The following is a 26,709-nucleotide window of genomic DNA, read 5'->3' on the forward strand; positions in this document are numbered from 1 at the left end:
CATTGGGAGATTTGAACTCTTGATCTTGGGATTACAAGCCCAGTACCATAACCACTTGGCTATTTAGGCAGTTGCAGCTGTGCAGAACTGCAATAATGCAAGATATTTTGTCATTAGGTGACATAATGTGCTTGGATATAACCGTTTGTCATAGCTGAAGCAATCTAAGGAGTATTAATCGATGCAAAGTCTATTTTTTTTGTTAAGCTGGGTCTGCTTCAGGTGCAGTACGTCACTGCATGAGCCAGTCAATTCAGACAATCCCTATATTTATTTTCTGGATATGGGCATCACCTGCAAGACCATCAGTTGTTGCAAATCCCAAGTCGGGATTTCAAAAGATACGTATTATTGCAGGGTTGCCTGGCGATCTTCACCCACCTTGTTGAGATTCATGTTTGCTTTTGAAGGTGAGCATGTAATATTCACGCCAAAGTTAACAGCCTTAGCAACTTCATTAAGACGAGTGTCAGTGAATTTTAACTTAATGCTATGCGTCTGCACACGGCAGTCATGCAGCATGAGCTCCAAGTCCAGCTCCCACAGGCACCCTGGAGCCCACAGTCACCTGCTGCAGAGGCAAAACCACTCTTGATTTCGTCTGCTAATACCACCTTCATTGTCCCAATTAAGCCAGGAAGCTGCTAAACAGTTTTCAGTATGTCAAGGGTAATACCCATAAAATGTATGATGACTATATTATTAGCGTTGTAATTGCAAATTAGACATTGTTTAATACATGTGGACTCCAAAGATAAAATATGAATATGAAATAAGAAAAAAAAACAGCTGTAGAGATTTTGCAGGCATCTGGCAACATTAGTAATAGCTGGATCCTTGAGTGTCTGTCGTGATCTGTTAGCTCCAGTGTGCATGTTTTTAACTATGTACAAAAAGCTTATTCCCTTTACAGACCCATGCACAATCTGTACACTGATGCATTTAAGGGATCCTAGATAAACACATGAGGGAGAAAGGATTCGAAAGCCATGCTGATAGAATGAGATGAATTAAAGTGGGAGGAGGCTTGTGTGGAACATAAATGCCAGCATGGATCACTTGATCCAAATAGCCCGCTTCAGTGCTGTAATTCTATGTAACTCATCTGACAACAGGGTTGCCAACCTGCTAGGATTGGCCTGCAGTCTCCAGGAATTGAAGGTCAATATCCAAGCCCCAACTGCCACATGCAACCCTGGAGAAATATCATCAGGACATAAAAAAAACATTTTCATTGTCATTTTCTTCGAACATTAGTAAGTAAAAGAAGCAATAGTGAAATGAGGTTGAACTTTTTTTACGCAGCGAGTGGTAAGGGTCTGGAATGCACTGCCGGAGACTGTTCAAATAAAGCATCCAAAAGGGAGTTGGACCGTTATTGAAAAAGGAAGAATGCACAGGGTTACGGGGAGACGATGGGGGAATGGTACTAGGTGAGTTGCTCATTCGGAGAGCCGGTGCAGACACACTGGGCCAAGTGGCCTCCTTCTGCGCTGTAACAATTCCGTAATTCAGTGAAAATTTCTCTTTACCAGATATAAAAGTATTGAAAATGGGGGGAAAAAAAGCTGTTTGACAGCCATGCACCATCCAAATGCCCAATAAGTCTTTTTGCTTTCCAATTGGGTAGGTAGGCAGTGATCACAAGAATGGATGTGTTGAACGACTAATGGCTGGAGTGTGGGGGCAGGTCATGTGATGAAACCTCTAAGAATACATTTGATCATAGTTGGCAACCCTGGACAACAGTCATAGATTCGTTGGTTGGTGTCCATTGGCTCACTTGATAATGCATTCCCCTATAATGGATCAGATAGTTATGGGTTAAAATCCCACCTGTGCAAATTTAAGCTCAAACTGCATTCAGGCCGTTTATTACAATGTCATCACAACATCACAATGATTTTTCAGTCACATCTTTTGGAGACTATTAAACCTATGACAAATAGCTGTATGTGATTCCAGTGGCACAAGCATTAATTTTCCCTTTTTTCCTGACCTAAACTCCCCATTATTTATTTTACACCAGGGTGTAAAAGTAAATCTGTTTAGCAAGGCTCTGAGGGCAAGGGCTATACAAAAATGAGTGATGCCTTGCAGCCATTAGTGGAGACACTGGGGGCAGAATTTTCCATATTCCGTTGGCATTGAGCGTGTTTGGTGGCATGAGCGGGTAATATGGAGGGAAGGCCAAAAATCTGTTTCATGGTGTCCAGGAACAAGTTTGCCAATGTCCACACTGGCCGTCAATGGCGGGCTGCATTTCCCACCATCGGACATTGGGAACCTCATTGTAATACATCTGCATATCATTGTCAGCTTGGTCTGCTGGAATCATCTCCCCACACTGGATCACCTGAGATCACGCCGACATGTTACACAACTGTACATAAGCAAAGTGCACCTAGCAAGCTGCACTTTGCTCCGGACTTCGAGGCTTGTTTGCCTAGCTTTCTTCAGGCAGCAATCGTGGTCATCCGCGCCAGGCTTCGCAGACAGCACCACATCACTTTTAGGGGGGCTCTTGGGCAGGTCTCTCCCTACCAGGCCAGACGTAAGGCGAGAGTGGCTTTTCAATGGCCTTGGGGAAAGAGGAAAAGTGGCCTCAGGCGAGGGAAGAGGCTGCAGGGCGGGGGGCTGTACTGGGGAAGGAGGGTATCCCAGGGTGTGTGTGGGGCACAAGTTGACCTGTGCACGTGGCCTCGAGGGTGAGGGCAGAGGAGATGAGGCCAGACGGAGATGTGAGGGTGTGTGAGAGAGAGTGAGCAGTGATGTCCTTTGAGCTGGCAGTGAGTGAGATGCCGGTGATGGGCTTGAGTGTTTGAGTTTAGAGTGATGAGATGGTTGCCTTACCCTGGTGGACATTCATCCTCTATCTGTGTTAGATGGCCAACCTCTCCTGCGCAACCGTGACGCTGATCAACATAGCCATCGCCTATCAAGCCGTTGTGGTAATGTTGCTGCCGCTCCTGTGGCTAGAGCAGGGGTAGAGGACATGGCAGTGGGCTGCCTCGGTGCCCAAAAGGCACGCGAGGGATGTGTCACTAAACCGGGGTGGAGGGGGTTGGCCGCAGTCTTCTTTGCCTTTCGGGGCCTGGTATCTTTTTTTGCAGCAGCCTTGGGCTGGAAGCACTGAGAGAGGCATGTGGGCAGCTGCACTTTAAATATGGCCCCGGGTGTGAGGAGGGGTGAGGTGACGGGCGTGCTGGACCAATTGGAGCCCCCCCCCGCACCCCCCCCCCACCCCCCCGCCCGCTGTCGAAACAGCATGCATCCCGGGAATGCACGATCAAAGAGGCAGGATTGGGATGGTGCGGCGTGAAAAGCCGCCATTGCAGCCGGCAGGCCTAACATCCCTTTCGCCGCCCGCTACCGCACTTGGTGCGAATCTGAGGCCTTTCCACACTGGGACTCTGGCTTTAGGGTCAGCAAAGCAATTCTCGACACTGTTTTATTATAGTTTCTTGACCACACTGTTGAAAGCGGGATGGCGTTGACCAATGTTCCGTAAACTATTCTGAAAATATTTCCTGTTTTACTGAAAGGTTTAAATAATAGCATGAAAAGCCTATCAAAAGTAATATTGTTCAACCTTTCCGGATACTTAAAAAGTTGCACATTTTACGTGCGCCCATTGGGACCAGAAGAGACCTCATCGACTTGGCCGAAGGCACTCGAATAAGAACGTAAGATGTTTTTTCTACTTTCCAAATATATTTTTTTGATCACTGGAGCTGTTTATATAGCAAGTTAAAACCGACTCAGGAGTTTACTGGGTTTTAAGGAAAACTAGGCGACGGTAGCCAAATTATCCAAAATGATTCAGCTTTCTGTTTCTGGCAAAATTACGATATGAGGTAAAAATCCACAGTGCAGTTATTTTGTTTCCTGTGCATATTTGGTCATTGAAAGGAAAAAAAAATAAGCTGCTTAGTTTTGTAATATAATAAAATGCAGTGGTTTTCTCAATTGTATCTATTCAAGAAGTGTTAGTCTTTCCTTGTGACTGAAGTGTGTACTTTCTGACTGATCTGGTGCTGTAAGCCACCTTCCTGGTAACCATCCATTTAGATGTCGAGGCAGTTTTACTACTGAATTCTTGGCACCTACCATTAAACCCATGCTTTTCTGCACTCATTTAGGTGTTGTTGCTCCTGCCAAAATTTCAATAGTACGTGGGGGAGATTATACTGCCGATGAGGGTTTAAGAAGCTTAACTTCATTATTCCTTTTGTACTGACCTTGTAAGTTCTCATACAGAAATTGACATGTGGCCATAATGCAGGTGATTTTTAAATGCATTTTTGATATATTGATTGAGGTGTTAACCCATTTATTTTTAGATGGGCTGGTTGGTGTCCCTTAAAGTAGTAGACAGGTGGTGTGTTGTATAGATGTGTTCAGAGGTTTTTTTTTTAGCTAATCTGACCTATAATAAATACAGAGCTTCTGTATGCAAAGGAACCTGAACTGTAATGCAGAGAATCAGTGAAGGACTCCTACTCACAGCTCAACTTAGATGCAGCTAGTATTGCCATGTGATTTCCTGGCACAAAGAAGCTATTTTAATCCACTGTGCCCTGTTCAACACCACCAAGTCAGATGTATAAAAAGCAATCCTGATTTGGTAAAGCAACTCGTATAGAAATATCATCAAACAATTTGAAATATCGGATGGTTGCAAGAAGCTTAGATGTTTCTAAACCTTTTGCTAGATTTGAATGTTTCCGTTTAGGCAGCGAGTGCCGCTAACTGTACTAAAAAATTGGCTGAAAATAAATATTGAGACCAAATTTGAGGAAGGGAAATAATGATGATTATCAACTGCGCGTGTGTTAATTCAACCACATAAAATTACATCGAGTCTACTCGAAGGAGCGGGTTGTTCAAGCTAACTAGTCTGTGCCGGCGTTTATGTTTCGTATAAGCCAGCTCTCACCGCTCTTCATCTGACTCCATCTTTCTTCAGTGTATCCTGCTATCCTTTTGTTTCCTTTAAGCCTACCTAGCTTCCCTAACCACATCATCAGGTGTGGACAGGGTAACATAGGGGCTATGTTACTTGACTAGTAACCCTGAGGCCTGGGCTAAAGATCCAGTAGATGTGAGTTCAAATCCCACCACAGCAGCTGAGGAATTTAAATTCAGATAATTAAATAAATATGAGATGTTAATGGTGATCATGATGGAAGGAGTAATCCATCTAGTTCACTGCTTTAGGAAGAAACTATGCTGTCCTTACCTGCTCTGACCTGTATATGACTACAGACCAACAGCAATGTGGTTGACACTTAACCTGCCCTCTGAAATGGCCTTGCAATCAGCTCAGTAATGAGTAATAAATACTGGCCTTGCTAGCAATGCCCATATCCTCTGAATAAATTAAAAAGCCTATCAAAGCAATGCCCCTGATGTGTTTACTTCATAAACATATATATAAAATCAAATTGGATGCAAGCAAAAAGTCATGGCAATGTGAATCATGCTTCTTTATTATTCTTTTGCAAGAATTGCAATTGCTGTATACTCAAACAAATAAATGAAGCACAGTTATGGTAAATACCTTTTGGTATGCCCATTTAAAAACACCAGCAAATAGCAAAAGACTGCTCCATGGAAAGAAAATGACCTGCCTTTAGTAACAAAGAAAACATTATTTTTGTGGTTCATCTGAGCCTGAATTGAAATATTCTTTCAATTCTCCTCCTTTTGAAAGTAGAACAAAAGAGCAGTTGCTTGAAGAGAGGCTGACCAGAGCTGATAAGGCACCCGGAGAGATTGGACTGAAATCATTAAATGCACCATCACTCAGGGCACAGGCATCTGCAGGACTGTTGGAATATATTCGCAGATGTTTTATTTATTTAATCATTGCTTGTTTGTTTTGAACATCACTCTGCTCATCACCGATGTGTCATTAGGTCTAGATGTCAGTGAGCAGTTCCCATTAAGGCTGCTGCTTTTAAGATGTTCTTTTTGAAATGTGGAAGGTAGAACCATTTTGTGTACCATTGCCTTTATGGTGCTGTTTGCGGTTATATCATCTTCTGCTATTTTTGATTTTTCTTTTTGTTCTTAGGATATTGGTGTCACTGGGAAGACTGGCATTTATTGCCTCTCCCTAGTTGATCTTGAAGGTCAAGTTTAGGCCCTCTTCATCCCTGTTTAGGCCCCCTTTCACCCTGTTTGGTGAAGGCACAACCATCGTACTGTTAGATGGAGAGAGTTAGGATTTCAACCTAGTAGCTATGAAAGATCATAACTTAGGGCATGTGCCATTCCTCATGTGCCATTCTATGACATTTCTAGGTTTGTGCACAGTGTTCTTTCTAACTAGTCTCTGCTGGCGTTTATGTCTGCAAGAACCCACTCCCACCCCTTTTCATCTGACCTCATCTTTCTTCATTGTATCCTTCTATTTTTCTTTTTCCCTTTAAGCCTATCTAGCACCCCCCTAGCTTCACGCCATCAGGTGTGGGCACGGTAAATAAACCAGTGTGGCGATTTTTGAAATCATTATTTAAGGTCGTTAGAGATATCCAAGACAATATGGGTGAAGGTCCTGCTTTTTAAAAATAGAGATAAAGGACTAAATTAAACATAAGCAGAACATTAATGGTGTCACATTGGTGACCTAGGATTCACTTCTCGAATAAATGAGTACCGATTAATTTCTGCATCAGTGGTTCCCAGCAATGCTATTTATTACAGCACTGACACACAGTGCTACACAGTGACGGAGTGCAGACTCAGCCTTTCCACTCAGTTGAGTTCCCAATCTCAGTGCGCTAGACAATGAAAGCTCATGTTCTCTCCTTAGGGAAGGAGAGTCACAAGGGAAGCTTCTGCCATGCTACTCTTGGAGAGCTATGCCTGGAAACAGATTGTAACCCCTATCCCATAGCAACCGCACCCCCTCCCCTGCTCCCCAGGTGAAGGGCGTACAAAAGGGCCAGAAGAGCAGTAGAAGCAAGGTAATTTAGAGAGTAAGGGAATAGGAGTTTAATTTATGGCCAGAGTTGGTATGCTGAAACTATAAACACTGTGGCGCTGCTGCAACCTGAAAGCTCCTGTGCAGGAAGGATATGAGCTGGCCTCTTTAGATTACTGTGCATGCATGGCTGCAAGTTAAGAAGTCTACACAATTAAACTGCTTGAATCAGTCCTAAATTCATTTTTCCCTGAATCCCCTAATCCTCCTTTCATGGAGTAATTCAATCAGGAAAGCCCATGTCAAATTTTGAACAGGAAGGTGATGAGTAACATTTTAGTTCGATTGGACTTGTTAAATTGCAGGAATCTGTCCCATAATATTCGCTCCCGGAACAGGGTGTGCTGTCTATATGTTTTACAGTTCCTGATAGACAGTAATTGTTTGATAGAACGGTTCCAAATACACACTTACTCACACTGCTACCAAACGGCATAGAATGTTTGAGGCGATGGACTACAGAAAGGAAAGCAAAGGAGGGGCTTCATGGATTTTTTTTTGGATGTATGCTTCACTAGAACACTTCTCAATTGCTCTTGGCCTGTGTATCCTTTCAGGATGAAGAGGTTGGCTGGAGACCTGCTCCAGGGTATTCATCAACTCCCAGAACAACTAGATGTTGAGGGATAAGATCTTTAATGATCTATCTCTCTAATGTTCTCTGCTACCTTTTGGGCAAATGCCTGCCCTTTATTCTACATCCACGTATAATGACCTGGGATTAATTAACTTGCGTTTGGGGAAGTGTCAGCAGTCAGCAGGGAAAGATATCCCACCATAGCTCAGCACCTTCAAGAAAAGAGGCTGGAAATGTTGGACAAAGAAAAAGTTGCACTTTTCAGGCAGTTTTTATTGCCTTGGTAAATTGTCACTCTTCAAACAACTTGGCCTTTGCATGCCTGCAACTACAAGATGGATGGAATGGTTATTCAAAGCATCACTAGATCCCCTGCAGTGAATGGAAGATTTGCTGAGCTATGTGAGCCTTCCACCTTATAACCGCCATAAACTTCAGCTTATGCAAAACTCTGCTTTCCAGATCCTAACATTAACCAAACCCCTGTTACCCATCACCCCTGTGCTCGCTGGCTAATTGGCTCCTGGCCAGGCAGTGCCTTGATTTTAAAATTCCCATCCTTGTTTTCAAATCCCTCTGTGACCTTGTCTCCTCCATCATTGTAACCTCCTCCAGCCCTACTACCCACCGAGATTCCCGTGCCCCTCCAGTTCTGGTCTCTTGCGAATCCCCAATTTTAATCGCTCCGCCATTAATGGCTGTGCCTTCGGCTGTGTTGGGCCCTAAGCTCTGGAATACCCTGTCTAAACTTTCACGCCTGCTTACCTACCTCTCCTCAAGGCTCCTTAAAACCTACTCACCTGATAATATCTCTCTACGCGGCACGGTATCAAATTTATTTTGATGACACTCCTGAGAAGCGTTTTGGGACATGTCACTACTTGAAGATATGATTCAAGTGCCAGTTGCTGAAATCCAACATAAAATGGAAGGAAATGCTGTGGATAAAATGGAAGGGCTGTGGGAGTGGAAAAAGAAGCTGAAACAGGTTTGGACAATTAACAGAGAGGGAAAAAAAAGTCGCATCTTCATCATTGGATGTGAATTTAGTAAACCCTAACAAGTGAGAATTAAAACGAAAGGCCTGGTGCACATACAGCGTGGCGATTGTGACTTCTGGAAGAATGTCCCCACTTTCATTACTCCGCAAATCCCAGAAGGCGAAGCAGGGTCAGTTTTTTGTTTGAAATGCCCAAGCGGTGTGGCGCAGACGAGCTGAAAGGTAATAGCTGTTGAAAGCTGCAGAAGGGAGGAGCGAGTTAGCCGAGCGTAACCTGAAATGCTGCAGCTGCTTCAGTAAAGGACTTGCAGTGAGTCTGCCCTCACCGGCCTGATGTGAGCATGTGCTCTGCATGGATATGTCCCATCTGCACTTTGCAACTCACTCCAACCTCCTGTTATCAAAAAGTGTATGCGACAAAATGAACTCACATCCATTTGAACACCATTCCCCATTGACTTCTGGTTTCATTTTAATTTAGTAAGACTCTCAAGGAGAGTTACTCCTTTTCCATGAGGTTCAGATGGTAGGGAGGGGTTGCACCTTTTGGATAATTGTTTACTTTTAAGAAAGGTAAATAGATTGTTCCTGATTTTCAGACAGGGCGCACTTGGCTTCTTTGTGTGGAGTGTGTGTGTTGATCTCTGGGGAAAGCAAACTAAATAGGCACATTCTGTGTGAATGAAGAAGATAAATCATGCTGTTTATGTACAAGGGCAGAGTACAGGAGGCTCAGCTCAACCATTTAGACATTAAGGGCTTCTAATCGTGTTACATGTTAAAACAACAATGACAACTTGCGATTGTATAGTACCTGAAATGTAGTGAAACGTCCCAAGGTGCTTCACAGGGGCATTAACAAACAAAACTTGAGACTGAGCCACATGAAGAGATATTAAGACAGATGACCAGTAGCTTTTTTTTTTCCATTTATTCGTTCATGGGATGCGGGCGTCCTTGAGAAGGTGCCGGTGGGCTGCCTTCTTTAACCACTGCAGTCCATTTTGTGTAGGTTCACCCACAGCGCTGTTAGGGAGGGAGTTCCAGGATTTTGACCCAGCGACAGCGAAGGAACGGCGATATAGTTACAACACAAGATGGAGTGTGACTTGGAGGGGAACTTAACGGCTATGGTGTTCCCATGGGGGTGTTAGGGGTAACAAAAACAGAAAAATTCAGCAGATCTAGCAGCATGTGCGGGGAGAGAAACAGAGTTATCATTCTGAGTCGGTATGACCCTACTTCAGAGCTGGTGATAGAGGTCATGTGTTTGGAAGGGGCATGCTGTCTGTCGAAGCTTGGTTAAATTAGTAGGCTTTCGGGTTCATCTTAAAAGAGGAAAAAGAGGTGAAGCTGCGGAGAGGTTGAGTGAGAGAACTCCAGAGCCTAGGCAGCTGTAGGCCATGAATGCTAGAGCAATGGAAATGAGCAATCTGTTGGGGGGGTGGGGGGGGGGGGAGGCAGTGGCACAGTGGCATTGTCGATGGACTGGTATTCCAGAGACCCAGGGTAATTCTCTGGGGACCCAGGTTCAAATCCCACCACAGCAGATAATTATAGTACAGAAAAGGTAAATGTGGAGCATAATTTCAACTTAAACCATAACCTAAGGGCAAGGAATCCTGATACTTAATAGCAAGCAAAAATTTGAAATGAACTTCTGGAAGGAAATCTCCTGGAACTATTTTCAGAAAACTATTGGGATTTTGTGGTGGAGGGAATAAGATTTTTCTCACTGGGTAGGCTAAGCAAAGAGTCTGTGCACTGACAACCCACCAAGCCCTTGATCTAGTTGGTGGCTGGGTCCCAGAACTTGGGAAATGGGGGCAAGTGTTTGGAGGGAAGTTTCCAAATATAAATGACATTCCCATGTTTTTGTTACTTGTTTCTGTGCCCCTCTGGGTAGAACCCATTTCTATTCTCCATTATCTACATTATTGCTTGTAACCTGATCAGCAACTTTATTCAGACTTGAGATGCATCGATGAATATTTTCCTCAAAGTTTTATATCATTTAAGAGACCTGATATAATGCGTACTTTTAAGGTCCTTGGTTAAATTTTGTTTTATTTTCCCTATTGAATGTTATTTTTTCCTTTTTTGAATGCCCTACCAGACATTTCAGCAACCCTCAGTGAATCTCTTACTCAGCAGTGATCAGGAATCAAATGGGGCATCCCTTAGTCCATATGACAGTTGCATATAGGCTGTCTGAGATTTGCTGCCTTAACTCAAAAGGCAGCACTTGCAAATTGATCATGGTGAATCCATGCTTCATATTATTAGCAAAATTATGTTGTTTCTTGTTTTTTTTTTATTCCACCGAATGATGTAATGTGGGCTGAATAGGTAAAGAAAAGAGCACAGCTGAGGTTCAACCCTTGGGATTCTGAGTGTAAAAGCCCACTGAGAAGCGACGTACAAGGGAATCTACTTCTAATGAACGCCTTTGGGACTATCTTTGGGTGGTCTTTATAGATGAGTTGCTGTTTGCACTGACTCATAGCTGTAATTTGCTACTGCTGCCATCAATATGTGATGTCATTGTCAGCCAATTCCATATGGGGAGGTGGTCATGTGGTTGATATAAAATATGTTAATATGCAGCATTTTTCTGCTCAGTGCATCATTATTCAGTCACGAGACATGATCTATGTGGCAGAGCCATGTGACAGAATGAAATAATTACCGCCGGCTGGCATTAATTTTAAGTTACGCAATCTTTCATTCTCATCTTTAACGTGGTTTAACAATGATAGGTTCTGCTTGTCCGAATTGTCCTTGGAAATGTCTGCTCCAATGTATTGATTAGATACAGATGCCGTAGGCTAAAGTTTTTAATCAACTCATTAGCACATTATTGCCTGGAACGTTCCTGACAAGGAGTGCTTATTGTTTAATGTGACTAATCTCACTGTCTGTGCGTTGTGTGTGTACCATATCATTATTATAATTGACTATATATCTTATAATAACTGCACCTTGTGAATGTGCCAATTTTCATTTGAATAAGGACTTGAGTAAGGAGAGGCCAATTAGATTGGTTGGATGTGCTGTTAGATCATAAGACTGTGTACAACTTTCAAAATTCACCACTCTTCTGGGTTGGTTTGTGATTGCTAACTAGTTAAGTAGCCTGCAAAGTGAGAACACAATGAAGACCTATGGTAGTTCTTATTGAAGACCATGCTGTAGTTTAAACCAATTCTTCTTGTTTACAGCATATCCCTATGTGTATTTCCACTGATTAATATTGTATTTGGAGATGTGGGGAGAAGGGAAAATCTCTATTCTGGGGCATAAGGACATTAGATTCCATTCCTTTCAATAAATTGTAAGCAAACTTAATAACCAAATTCTCTTGTCAAAATAAATGCTACTCTTCTGTGTGCCCTCTCACTTCAGTAAAAATTGAAATGTTTACTGAAAAACAACATGGGAATTAGTAGGAGATAATAGAGCGTGGGCGTTGAAGTGTGTGATTTCATGATTGGGTGAAATGTGAGTTAATGCTCAAGATCCCCATAAGGTGGGTTATGATCTTAGCTGGCTCACCATAAGGGAGCTTCGAGCAAAGACACCTTTATGTAGAGAAATAAATCCAAAGGACAGTTCACTCAAGAGCCTTTTCTGTTTCACTCCTAGTAATCAGATTCATAAAAAAAAATAAGACTTGCATTCATATAGCTCCCTTCACTACCTCAGGACATCCCTAGGCATTTCACAGCCAATGAAATCCTTTTGGTATGTAGTTGCTGTTGTAATGTAGTAAATGTGGTAACTAGTTCACACACAAGCTACCAGAAGCAGCAATATAATCATAACCAGATAATCTGTTTTTTAAAATTGCTTGGGGGATGAACAGTCACCCAACTCTTCTTCGAAACAGCGCCGTGTGATCTGTTATGTCCATCTGAGAGGGCAGACAGGGTCTCGGCTTCACATCTCATCCAAAAGACAGCACCTCTGACAACACAGCACTCCCTCACACCTTCTGTCTCAGGCTAGAGCATTATCTGCTGAGCCCAAGATACTGTAAAGTACTTGGCACACTTGCAACGTTTATAAGAAAGACAAAATAAATCAACTTTAGAAATTAGAATATAAAAGTCCTTAGTCTATAGGATGAAGTGAAGAATGAGTGATGTGGAGTTCCAAAGATCTCAGGTGGTAGTGGAGGTGCTCCATCTCCTCTCTTCAATAGTATAAAACCCATCACATTTCTACCTCTCTTCAGCTCTGAAGAAGTCATACGGATTTGAAACGTGAACTCTGTTTCTCTCTCCGCAGATGCTGCCAGACCTACTGAGTTTTTTTTCCAGCATTTTCTGTTTTTACTTAAGAAACTAAAGAGTTTGGAATAATAGGCAGGATGGGCATAGAGATATCAGAGCAGGTTCCATATTCTATGGTACAGGGAGACCAAGAAGAGAAGAAAGAAATATTTTCAGGGGTTAAAAATAAGAATGGAAACTTTGCAAATGTTGAATGGAGTATGAATTACCCTGGCAACCCATTGTCAATCATACAAGGTCCTACTGCAGGCTATAAACCCGGTCGCACTGAACTTTACTGAATTTGTGCTTTTTCAACATGTTGCACATCTTGAAGATCATAAAACATTCACACATCGCATTAAACTGTAGGGGATAGGAGCTTGTGTATAGGAGGAAGATTGCAATCCATTTGGCTGATCCCACACATAACTTCCACTACTGTGTCCCTCATACCATTCGATTACCTTGGGCAGGATTTTTCGGAAGGCGGGATTTCCTGCCCCGTCACCCAAAGGGTTGGTGGGGAATGCATCTCTGCTGATCACGGATGTCCTGCAGCCATTCAACGATCCAGAAAGTGTTAATTGGCTGGAGGTGAGACTTCATGCCATAACTTTCTGTAAAATTCCTCACCTTCTCTCTCAAATGTCTCCTCAGCTGATGCTATCCAATGTAAACATTTCTGTAACCTGTCCTAATAACTCAGATCTCCAAACTGATATTATTTACTTAATTTTTGATATATCTTTTTCAGTGTAAACTTGCCCACACTGTTGAATGGAGATGAGAATTGAACACAATAGTTTAAGGGAGTCAGACCAATATCAGTTCTTGCGTCTTGTATTTTTATATATAAATAGGCTTATAAAGACCTGATTTTTTTTAACAGCAAATGCTGATAGCCTACTTAAAATTCTCCCACGGCATTACTTGAAACGCAGAATATTATTTTATAATAATACATTGAAGAGAGCAGGAGGGCATGCCAGGAGCAGCACCAGACATATGTATAAATAAAATGTCAACCTGGTGAAGCTACAACACATAACTACTTGCATGCCAAACAGCTTACACAGCATGCAATAAACAAAGCTAAGTGATCCCACAACCAACGGATCAGGTCTAAGCTTGGCAGTCATGCCACATCCAGTCGTGAATGGTGGTGGGCAATTAAACAACTCGTTGGAGGAGGAGGCTCCACAAATATCCCAACCTCAATGATGGGAGAGCCCAGCACATCAGTGTAAAAGATAAGGCCGAAGTATTTGCTACAATCTTTAGCCAGAAGTGCCAAATGGATGATCCATCTTGGTCTCCTTTGGAGGTCCACAGCATCACAGATGCCAGACTTGTGCCAATTCGATTCACTCCATGTGATATCAAGAAACATCTGAAGATACTGGATATTGAAAAGGCTATGGGTCCTGACAATATTCCAGCAATAGTACTGAAGATTTGTACTCCAGAACTTGCTGAGCCCCTAGCTAATTAGAGCCTGTACAGCTAGAACAATGACATCTACCCGGCAATGTGGAAAATTGCCCAGGTATGACCCATTGACAAAAAGCAGAACAAACCCAACTCAGCCAGGTATTGCCCCATCAGTCTATTCTCAATCATCAGTAAAGTGGTGGAAGGGGTCATCGACAATGCTATCAAGCGGCATTTGCTTAAAAATAACCTGCTCACTGGCGCTCAGTTTGGGTTCCGTCAGGGCCATTCGTCCCTAACCTCATTATAGCTTTGGTTCAAACATGGACAAAAGAGCTGAACTCCACAGTTGACACCAAGGCAGCATTTGACCGAGTTTGGCATCAAGGAGCCTTAGCAAAACTGGAGTCAATGGGAATCGGGGGGAAAACTCTCCGCTGGTTGGAGTCATACCTAGCAGAAAGAAGAATGGTTGTGGTTGTTAGAGGACAATCATCTCAATTATCGTACGACACTGCAGGAGTTCCTCAGGGTAGTGTCCTCGGCCCAAACATCTTCAGCTGCTTTATCAATGACCTTCCTTCCATCATAAGAACAGAAGTGGGGATGTTCACTGATGATTGCATAATGTTCAGCACCATTCGTGACTCCTCAGGTACTGAAGCAGTCCATGTCCAAATGCAGCAAGTCCTGGACAATATCCAGGCTTGGGCTGACAAATGTCAAGTAACATTCATGCCACACAAGTGCCAGGCAATGACTATCTCCAACAAGAGAGAATCTAACCATCACCCCTTGATATTCAATGACATTACCATCTCTGAATCCCTATCAACATCCTGGGGGTGGGATTATCATTGACCAGAAACTGAACAGGACTAGCCATATAAATACTATGGTTACAAGAGCAGGTCAGAGACTAGGAATCCTGCAGCGAGTAAATCACTTCCTGAATCCCCGAAACCTGTCCACCATCTACAAGGCACAAGTCAGGAGTGTGATGGAATAGTCTATACTTGCCTGAATGAGTGCAGCTGTAACAACATCGAAGAAGCTCGACACCATTAAGACAAAGCAGCCCGCATGTTTGGCACCCCATCTATAAACATTCACTCCCTCCACCACTGATGCACAGTGGCAGCATCTACAAGATGTACCATCTACAAGATGTACTGCAGGAGCTCACCGAGACTCCTTGGCCAGCACCTTCCAAACCCACGACTGCTACCATCTAGAAGGACAAGGGCAGCAGACACATGGGAACACCACCTGGAAGTGCCCCTCCAAGCCACTCACCATCCTGACTTGGAAATATATCACCGTTCCTTCACTGTTGCTGGGTGAAAATCCTGGAACTCCTTCCCTAACAGCACTGTGGTTCAAGAAGACAGCTCACCACCATCTTCTCAAGAGCAGTTGGGAATGGGCAATAACTGCTGGCCTAGCCAGTAACACCGATATCACATGAATGAATAAAAAAAAGGTACCAATGAAGTGTAGTGGACAAAGCCAGTTAGAGAAAGTGTTATGAAATTTGGCATAATGCCTGCAGGATCTTGTGTGCCAAATGTAGGACTCGAAATATATCTTTCAATATGAGCTGTAAATGAATTTGTCTGGAAGAAGCCTGGCAAAATCATAAGGCAAGAAACAGATGCTTTGGATTAAAATATCAGGAAAGCGGTAACGAAGATTCATTTGAGCAGCATTGAAGTTGAAAACTCTTTCCCATCAGTCTATTTCTTTATTTATTCTTGGGATGTGAGCGTTGCTGGCAAGATTGAGTTTATTGCCCACCATTAATTCCACGTGTGATAGCAATGATGAAGCCAAATATAACTGATTGGCTTGCTGGAGCAGCTGAGAGCCAGCCACATTGTTGCGTGTCTGGAGTCACATGTAGGTTAGGATAGCAAGTTTCCTTCCCTAAAGGGCATTAGTGAATCCAGATGGGCTTTACGACCAACCGGTTGTTTCATGATCGCCATTACTGATATAAAATAAATCTGGGATTAATTTGTTATTTGAATTTAAGGTCCACAGCTGGAATTTGTACTCATGTACCCTGATCATTAGTCCAGGCTACTGGTAATATAACCACTCTGCTACTGTACCCTTCTACACTTTAAAGTATGGTACATCTGGTAACATCACTGAAAGCAAAAGCCTGTAATTTGGAAGCACATCAAGTTTTAGTTTGCTGTTTCAATCATGTGCATAAAGGATAAGGAAGAGGATGGATTTGAATTTGAAAATCTATTCAGAGCTGTCCCAAACTCGATCACCATCCTGCCCAGACATTATTCTAAATATAAACCAGACATGTTGTCACCTATCACATTTTGTAATGACAAAGGGTGTGGGTCAATGCTCATAATGTTGCCGCCTGTCATATTAAACTGTAGAGATATGAAAAGCTGATATTAGGCACAAAGAACCCTCCCGAAAGCCCAGGCATTTCTGGCTTCCTTTAATAAGTTGTGGGAAAGTCAATCTAAAAGAGGGTAGTTGAGCCCCACAGGAAAATGGAAATCTGAAATATTACAATAACTTCCATTTTTATTGTGCTCCTCAGGTAAACCACACATCTCAATGCACTTCACAGAGTATGAGAGAACTGGAAACTGTGTGGGAGAAAGAAAGGGGAACAGTGTGGAGAGCTAAAATAGTCAAATCGCATTATTATTAGGTGGGTTTGGAAAATGAGGAAAGTTGAGGAATCTCGGGGGGCAAGGGAGGTTTGTTGATTGAAGAAACGGCCACAAACGGTCAAGTGTGAGATAAGGAGACAATTATTATCATTTAAAATGCTAATTTTAGGCTTATGTTTCCCCTTTACATCACTGCAAAATGGTTGTGGGAGTTAGGTGGATGATTTGATTTGCTGGTTCATTTTGACCCCTGAAGTTTAACGACCTTTGTGGCTTAATATCATGGAACAGCCTTGGGGACTGTGAATTCTTCTGGACGTGCAGATTCCTTTGACTTTTTAATCAGTGTATGCCATACACTGTATGGGCTCTCGCACGTGCTCGCAAAGCATTCAGAATTTACCAGCCAAGGAGTGAAGCTCTGTGTATGCAAAGGATTATCCCCTGGCTGAGCATGCAATGTGTCCCAGTGATGTGCAGCCCACAGTACAACTCTGTTCTGCCATCTGCCTGTTGCAACCTGTACCTCAGATCAATGCCTATGGACATTGGCTGACTTTGAGTCTAAGTCAAAGCAGTAGGTCATTCAGCCCAGCTAGTCTATGCTGGCATCTCTTCATCTAACCCTACCAGTATGCCCTTCGATTTCTTCCCCCTCATGTGTTGGTCTTGCTCCCCTTTAAAAACATCTTCTGTTGTTTGCCTCTTGGGCTCCTTGTGGTGACGCCTTCCATATTCTAACCACTCTTTTGTAATTTTGGTTGTAAAAACAAAACCCCATGCAGTAGTTGGATCATTTGCTGTATTATTCAAGGTCTCTGTTAAGTAGAAAGCATGTTAAGAATGAATGTGATACCTTCGCCTGATACAATATGGAATATGCACTGATTCTTTGAACAATCACACTGAATGCTCATTTGATGGCACTCCACACACCTAGAGTGGTGCTTCCTAAAACAAAGAAAATTAATCGTATTCAGGAGCTATCGCAAACAATGACATTGAACATTGAATTGTTCAGACGATATATCATCTGTTAACCTGGCGTTCATTCTCTGTCATATACTTTTGAGTTTGTTGTATTTTAACAGTCAAAGGGTGTCCATAAAGTATATACTGCAATATATAATGCAGAAAATGCCTTCTGACCTCAAATGTTACAGTAAGCTTATATAAAAACAAAATACTGGAAACCTGAAATAAAAACAAAAAGTGTCGGAAAAACTCAGCAGGTCTGGCAGCATCTGTGGAGAGAGAAGCAGTTAATGCTATGAGTTGAATATGACTCCACTTTAGAAAAAGAAGTCATATTGGACTCAAAATATTAACTCTGTTTCTTTCTCAACAGATGCTGCCAGACCTGCTGAGCTTTTCCAGCACTTCCTGTTTTTATGTTAAGCTTATACTCTTGCCTGAATTGAGTAAGTCATTTCTGCATGGAATCTTAGACACGGAAAGAATCAAAAAGTGTAGGAAATCAACTGGATTCAGGGTGAACTCCAAGGGTCCATGGCGAATTTACTTCTGTAATTTAACAGCCTTTTAATCTCCTATAAAGATCTTAAATATTTTTAAATAGTTTTTTTGTTTCAATTTAGTTTTTAAAAAATTATGCTAAACGTGTTTAAAATACTGGTTTGGCCTCAACTGGAGTGTTGTGTCCAGTTCTGGGGGCCACAGTTTAGGAAGGATGTGAAGGCATTAGAGACAATGCAGAAAAGATTTACAAGAGTGGTAAAGGGATGAGGAACTTCAGTTTGTAGATAGATTGGAGAAGTTGGGAGTGTTTTCCTGGGGGAAGAGAAGGCTGAGAGGAGATTTGACACAGGTGTTCAAAATCAAAATTTAGAACAAGTATTCTGAACAGAGTAGATAGAGAAACGCTGTTCCCGCTGGTGGGAGAATCGAGAATGAGAGGGTGCTGACTTAGGGTAATTGGCAAAGGAAACAATGGAGACACAAGGAGAAACTTTTTCACACAGTGAGTGGCTAAGACCTGGAGTGCGCTGCCTTAGAGTATGATGAGGCAGGTTCAATTGGGGCATTCAAGAGGGAGTTGGATTATTATCTAAAAAGGAAGAATGTGCAGGGTTATGGAGAGAAAGCAGGGGAATGGCACTGGGTGCATTTGGAGGGCCGGCAGAGAGACAATAGGCCGAATGGCTGCCTCCTGTGCTGTAACAATTCTGTGTTTTCTGTGTCCATCTCTACTTAGAGAATGATGAAATATAATGCACAGTTACCTGAGCCTGAGAAAGAGGGCAGGTTGGCAATCTACTCTTAGGCATCTGTCACATTTAGCAGATTACTAGACAAGAACATGTCTTCTGATCCTTAGCATTATTTTCCTCCCTAACCGTGGAGAATTCAGAGCCTCGGGTGATCATCTTCACGCCTTTACTGACCATGAGAATCACTGCTTGTATTGTCTTTCCATCACCAAGTCACAACTCTTTGAAACTCTATTCCAGAAACACTTTGCTCTCTCCTTCAGCAGCCTCCTACATAGACTGCCCTTTCAAACAGGCCTTCCTCTTAAACTTCTCAGTGTTCAGCTCAGTGACTCCTTTGCAAGGCACTCTCGAGGTTGGGAAATTGGTTGGGCAGACGAAAGCCGATCTAACTTGGGCGGCTAAATCGAGGCACACTGGAATTTAATCAGCAGGCTGCGTCCCAGTGGAGCTCGCCAGTTGCAACCCTGGAAAATACAGCTGCCTTAGACGTGGAGCTATCTTGCCAGTAGGTTCTGTGTGTCTTGGGGAGTGGGGATGGTGGGGTTGTTGGTGGGGGAAGGCGTGAGAACAGGCTAATATTGAAACACAGTATTGCTATGGAGGTGGGTGGATTACTTATAGTCCCCCTGCCTCCATTTAAAAAAAAAACTTGCCCCTTCTTCCTTGGTGTCCAGAAGTCTCTTCTGAGAACTACTTGTCAGGCCAACATAGGCCCATAAAAACCAAGTGAAGCGTGCATGTTGCATTGGTCTGCCCAAATTTAGTCAAATTTGGCACCATGGTCCTAAAACAATCGTCGGTCACTGATTAGCATCTTCAAGGAACTAATTATGCTTTAGGCCGATGTTTGAGGACCCAGATATTGGTTCCCCCAACTCCTATTTATTTCCCAAACATCAGGTGTCATGGTCACCAATTTCGCCTCCTGAGACTTCCCTTTATGTAAGGGTCAATGATGTTAAATGCAAGCTGTCCTTGTAGACGATATTGTTAACGTCTATCTCGCCTCAAAGGAGCAACGTTTGAGTGAATCAATGCAAAGTTGCTTTCACAAGTGTTTTGGATTGAAATGGCTGCTTTCTTTTTCTTTCCATGTCATTTTGTGTAGGTTTTGCAAGATTGAAGTGGTGCACTGGAATGCATGTGTGCTTTGTCATGCTCTGGTTCGGGGTGGTCGATTATCTTTTGCATGCAAACGTTCGCGAAGTGTTTTTTTCCAGGTTTGAATGACATTTGGGGAGCCCTGAGGGATGAGGGAAGTGCAGATGGACATCATGGGAGGGGGTAGGGAAGGAATAAAATAATTAGCTGACGCACCCACCCACACTGGAATCGCCAGTGGAAGTCTGCACTATGGTCTCAAGGGATGGCAGCTTAACATATAACAGTTGGCCAAAGTGCAGAGCATCTCACCGAAGGTGTCCTGTGCCTCGTCTTGTTATAAATGGTGGAAAAATTACACTTTGTGGTTGTTAATCCTAAAAACGCTGAGCATTAGCTTTTTTTTTTCTAAACGTCGGTTTCAGCATAAGTGCCAGATTGATCACTTGATGTGTCTGGTAAGTTTTATTGCCGAAATATGTGCTTATTGATTTGTGGTGTCTTGTTGGAGTCTTGCAAAGGTTCAGTGGTCAGATTGTCTAGACGGAGATGCAGTGAGGTAAGAAAAATGTTTTTAAGGATTTATGCTAGGAGAAGAAAACAGAACGTACATAAGTATCTTTTTGAAACTTGGTGACGGTTGCAGCAGCGTTAAAAGTATAAAAGCCTATGATACGGTTGATGTCTTGCAGCGGTAACGTGACGCGACCAGATTTTCAATGAGGTTGTTTAACATTATTGCCTACATTTAGGCAACATTACACGATTATATTTTAATGGAAAGCAAAAGCGAAACACTGAAGATGCTGGACTGAAATAGAAACAGAAAATGCTGGAAATATGGAGCAGCTGAGGCAGCATCTGTGGAGAGAGACAAAAAAAAAACGCTGGTAAAGTTCCAGATGTCGTTCTTGACGAAAAGCCATTGACCTGGAACATTGGGCAGAATCTGTGGAGGTGACTGGTGGGGGGGGGTCTCACTTCCTTGTCGGGCAGCCAGCGAGTTACCCACCTTGCCACCTTAATTGGGGAAGGCCCGCCGGGCCACAAGCCAATCAGGCAGTTGAGAGGCCTTTCCCCTGGACTCAGGACCCAGGAGATGTAAATCCCACCTACCGAGAGCTGCTAGCCAATCAGAGGATGGGCAGCTCTTTTCCTCAGCAGTGCCAGTGTTGGCTGCTACGGGAAAGGTACCCACTGTAGGCCCAGGATCATGGAGTCGCCCAGGCACAGCTAGGGCAGGAGGGATTTCACAGGGTCAGGTTCGTGAGGTAGGGGATGTTTGAGGGGTTGGCAGCAAGGGCAAGGGGGTTGGCTTTCAGTGGGTCCTCCTTCCCGATGTCGGGAACCTCAATCAGCATGAAAGTGTGGCCCCTCCCCTCCCGCACCCACCCCCAAGAGACGACAAGTAGCCCACACAGGTTTACGTGCTGTGCAGATTGCCATGCCTGCCTGCCTGCAGCTGGGTTAATACCAGCGGCAGCTGGGATGAGGCCCTAAGTGCTCATTAATTGTCCGCCCAAGGTCCTCAATCCGCAAAAGAGCGAGTAGGTCAACCTACTCAAACGAGGTGGAGGCAGGAAGCCGACTGGGTGCTCACCCACCACCCTACCACCCAATTAACTGACCTCCCCGCCTCCAAACTCACCACGGGGAAGGGGGTTAATTACCACCCATTAACTCTGTTTCTCTCTCTCCACAGTGATAGGCTGACCAGCTGACTGGAGGTACCTCTACTGTCCATTCCTGTTTAGAGTGAAGAATATCTGATGAGAAAGCTTCTTTTTTTAACCATGTAGCACACGGGAGCTCTTTTTGTTTAGTGGATTTGGAGGTCTGGCAGGAAAAGGGAGAGAAAGAAATTGGATGGTTCCGTGTGGTTACCATCCCACCTCACCCCAATCTCTCTTGGGGAGGTCCTCTAGGAGAGATCCATACAGATTATTGCTTTCTGAAACATGTATGGTTATAAATAAGGATCTGTGTCTAGTTTAATGAAATATTTGTACTGAAAATGCAACTTTTTTTCCTTCAAGTGCTCAACACCTCCCTCCACCACCACCCCCCCCCCCCCACCACACACACAACTTCACAAAGACTAATCAAAATTAGTTGTTTCAGAAAGCCTTTAAAACATGAATATGAAAAATGATAACATAGCATATCTCATTGCTTAAAGCAATTACTTCAGGGAATTTTGCTGATGGGATGATGAGTGTTCCAATATTGTAATCAAATTAGTGCTTCACTGAAGTCACTACATGAAAAAAAAATTATACCTTGTGTATTTAATCACTTGTCACAACAGATGTAAGATTATATTGTGTTGTTAACTGGGATGGTTAATTTCACAGAAAAGATCAAGGGCACGCTTTGTTTCCTTGCATGCTTGTTGAAAATGGAGAACAGTTTCCATCGTTAGATTTCAAACACTCACTGCACCAAAGAGCAGTGGCCAATGTATACATACAAAGGAAATATTCAAGTCACAGAGGCATATCAGACAACAGCCCCAAGACTGACCACTGGTGTTAAAAAATTGATCGAAAAAAATGCTTGGCACCTATGAATTTTGAAAGGAATTGACTGAGAAAGGGGCCTTATGGATGCATGCTAGGTATTGAATGCCAATGTCTTATTAATTACATTGTTAAGCTTTAATGGCAATTACATTGTTGAACAGGTGATGGGTATTTGTACACCTGGGTCCAAGTTGAGTGGAGTGCCTGAGGTGGCAGCTGCGGCTAAGGCGTTGAAACAGTCATTGACTAAAGTCACCAAGAAACCGCCCAAGAAGCAGAGGAAATCTCACAAGCAGAGCTATTCCACTTACGTGTACAGGGTGCTGACCCGGGTCCACCCTCCCACCAGGATCTCGTCCAAGGCCATGTGTATTATGAATTCCTTCATTGTCGACTTTTTCAACTACATCGCCTCCAAGGCTTTGTACCTCATTCACTACAACAAGCCCCACGACATCTTGGCCAGGGAGATCCAGAGCGCTGTCTGCCTCATGTTGCCAGTGGAACTGGCAAACACGCCATCTCCAAAGGCACCAAAGCGGCCACTAAATACACCAACTCCGTTTAGGTCAATCATTCGGAAGATTATAAATGGGGATAACTGGGACACTGGGCGGTGGAGTAATGTTGACTATAAACTAAGTCAATAAACTCTCTCCAGCAAAGAAAGCTGCTGTGTCTTAGTTTTAACTTCACCAAGCAGTGTGGATCTAGTTAACATGGAAGGTTGATCTGAAGCACTGTTTAAAAGCAAATTAAAACACTAGTTCAAAGAGGCATTGGCTACCACTGGTGAAAGAATAATTTAGGACCTACGTTGGAAACAATTTCACATGATCAAAGCTAGGACCAGTATTCTGGGCAGGAGAATGAAGGTGGACACGTTGGATTCAGTCATAATTCAGATGGATTACATGATAGGGGAAGCAATTGCAATCTGTTTCCCTGGATTGAAGAACTAATATGGGCCGTATTATCTCTCTCTTCTGTATCCAACCTCTGATATGGCTGTGAGCTCCACACCACTGAGTTTCGAATCTTGACTGAAAATGCTTGTTGAAGACAGGAGGGCAGAATGTCCCGCTGGCCGTCGCATGCCCGACCCGAACAGGAGTGAAGGAGTGCATGATGTCGCCGACGTCATAGCCCACTCTCGCGATCTTTCGGACCGTGGGCTTGCGTGAGAGGTGGCAGCGCGCCCGCCGACAGTGAAAAGGCCCATTAAGGCCCTTAAGCAATTAATTAATCTGTAGTTTTCACTGCCCGCTCAACTGTTCAGGTGGCGAATAGGCCAGGAGGCCTTTGGATGAGGTTTCTAACGGTTGCTAAAAAAAAACAATAAAAAATTTTCAACTTCATTTTTTACATGTCGCTCTTCATGTGACTGAGTCACATGAGGGGATAGGTTTATAGCATTTCTAAAATCTTTATTTTTGCGTTTAAAATTCTTCAGCTCCATGCTTTCAGGAACCTTTCAGTGCACGCTCCCCCGTGCCGTGCGCACACTTCAGCACTCGCGCTCTTCTTGCCCCCCCACCCCAGCAGCACTGAGCATTTCAGTGTGCCTTTCATACTAGCTGGCATTCATTGGCCCGCCAGTGTGAGGTCTCGCTCGGGGCCCGATCGCAGCCGACGGCCTGTTTCGCGGCCGCTCCCCAGCCCCGTCTGCCGCGCCCGCCCGACAAGGGGACAATCTTGCCCCAGGTTTTCCTCCTTCGAAGGAGTGAGAAAATGTAGGGACGGGAATCAGGCCAAGCATAAGTGAATAAAAGTGGTGATGGGTGAGCCGGACTTGGTGCTGGTCAAGTGGTGATGGGTGAGCCGGACTTGGTGCTGGTCAAGACATGGGTAGCAGAGTTTAGTATGAGCTCAAGGTTATGGAAGATGGCAGACGGGAGGCTTGCAAGGAGATCATTGGGATAGATGAGGCTGGACCTAAGGCATGGATAATGTTGGGATGGGCTGGGGCAGAGGTGAGACCATTGCATTGTGCCAAACATAAAAAGTGGCGCACATCTGAACCAGCATGCAAGTATGTTTATTTTTGCTTCCATCACATAACATAGTTAAACTAGGCCAGATTTGTTTGTGCTAATTTTTCTCCCATTCTTTTGCAATTTGAACCAAGCAAAGAATAAATGTTTATCAAAATGGTTTCTCTTAAAAGCACTTGGCAGTCATGCATTTTAAAACAGCCGGGTGTAGTGATATATGATTTGTTCATTGCCAACAATTCCTTAAATAGACCAGCCACATAAAACACACTGTAAAAATGTGTTGAGTTTGGCATGCAAAGACTACATGATAGTGGAGGTTTATTACTATTCAAGAATGTGACTTATTGCGAATTTCATTTGCACTGTCAGATCACAGAAGAGTAATTGAAAAGCGATTCTTTGTTTTGCTTTGTTCAATGTTTTGTCTGATTCAATGGTTCAAGTGATTGTTGAACTTCATAGAACTACTCAAAAAGCAGGGACTTCGTCCCACTATCCAAGTCAACGTTTCTTTCTGAGCCAACATCAGCAAAAGCAGATTCATGACTCATTTATCTCATTGCTGCTTTTGGGATCAGGCTGTGCAAAAAATGTCTGCAATATTTGTTTGGTTAACACCGACACATACTTCAAAGCAATTCACTCTGTGTAGTTCCAAGGATTTAGGTCACAGATCAGCCATGGTCCCATTGAATGGTGGTGCGGGTTTGAGAGACCTACTCTTGCTCCTATGTGAAATGCTTTAAGACATTGCTGAGAGGTATAAATGCGAGTTCTCCTTTGATTTTCACCAGAGATAACTGGATCATATTGAAGAATAAAAACCCTCATTGTTTTTTTCCTTCACTCTAGCCCCTTAGCCAAAGAATGCAGCTACTTGTTATTTACGGGAATGGCAAGATTTGGTACTCCAGAGGCCTAGACTACTGAACCAGTGACATGGGTTCAAATCTCACCACAGCAACGGGGGAGTTTAAATGCCATTAATTAAATAAATGTGGAATAAAAGGTTTTCATAATGGTGGCTATGAAACTATTGGATTGCCATAAAACCCAACTGACTCACTGGTACCCTTTAGGGAACTAAATCTGACATCCTTACCTGGTCTGGCCTATTTGTGGCTCCAAAATCACAGCAATGTGGTTGACTCTTTATGTTTTCTGTAACGGCCCAGCAGGTCACTCAGTATCTAGAAGGTGGCGCACCAGAACTTTCTCAAAGGCAATTGTGGTGGGAGATAAATCAGTGATGCCTACATACCAGCTGACAGATGAGACCCTCATCACCTCCACAAGATTCCTCCCTATCTCAGCGGTTTTCAAAGTATCTCATTGGCTGCAAAGTGCTTTGGAAAGTCCTGAGGTTGTGAAAGATGCTCTATGACTGCAGTATTATAATTATGCCAATCAAACCAAAGAGATACTGTTGTCAGATTATGTGGTAGCTTTGCACAACCCCAAACTGTGTAACTGGTGTGGCTCGGAAGATGAGGGTGTTGCTTTCCCCCGATTCTGGCAACTTGGAAATTACCTGAATTGTCGAAGGGTTGTACAAAACCAGCATGGTGTGACATGGCTAATAAAATGGCCATGATCCAAAACCCAGCACACCCAGAACCTGGGAATTCAGTCATTTTATTTGAAGGTTCGTTGCTTTGTCTGTGGTCCATGCCTTTTAGCCTTTAGCTGCGTCTTTAAACTGAGAAGTTTCCCAGGCAGCTCTGTAACACTGAACGGGAGTCAAGCAAGAACTCTCTTTGATGTATTAGACATTATCTGTGGTGATGTGAATGGGGGATGTTAAGGCTTGTGTGGTTTTGACTTGAAGAAGAGTTTAAGCGTAAAGGATAATTGGGATCAGGGAGGCGCTGAGGAAAGATGTTAGATGTCCCATGGCTTTGCCCTTTTGAATCTTTTGGGAACCTAAA

At 43.4% G+C, this 26,709-nt stretch overlaps 1 protein-coding gene across 1 annotated transcript in view; it reads left to right on the forward strand.

Annotated features, from left to right (window-relative positions):
• The window catches only part of nrxn3a (neurexin 3a), a 1,735,226-nt gene that overhangs the window by 384,127 nt on the left and 1,324,390 nt on the right, over positions 1 to 26,709 (forward strand). Inside the window, exon 4 of the mRNA XM_041214454.1 lies at positions 2,719 to 2,741. Coding sequence (XP_041070388.1) covers positions 2,719 to 2,741 — 23 coding nt within the window. The remainder of the gene's footprint in view (positions 1 to 2,718; positions 2,742 to 26,709) is intronic.

The sequence above is a fragment of the Carcharodon carcharias genome, chromosome 20 (assembly GCF_017639515.1).
Source record: "Carcharodon carcharias isolate sCarCar2 chromosome 20, sCarCar2.pri, whole genome shotgun sequence".
Taxonomy (NCBI): Eukaryota; Metazoa; Chordata; class Chondrichthyes; order Lamniformes; family Lamnidae; genus Carcharodon; species Carcharodon carcharias.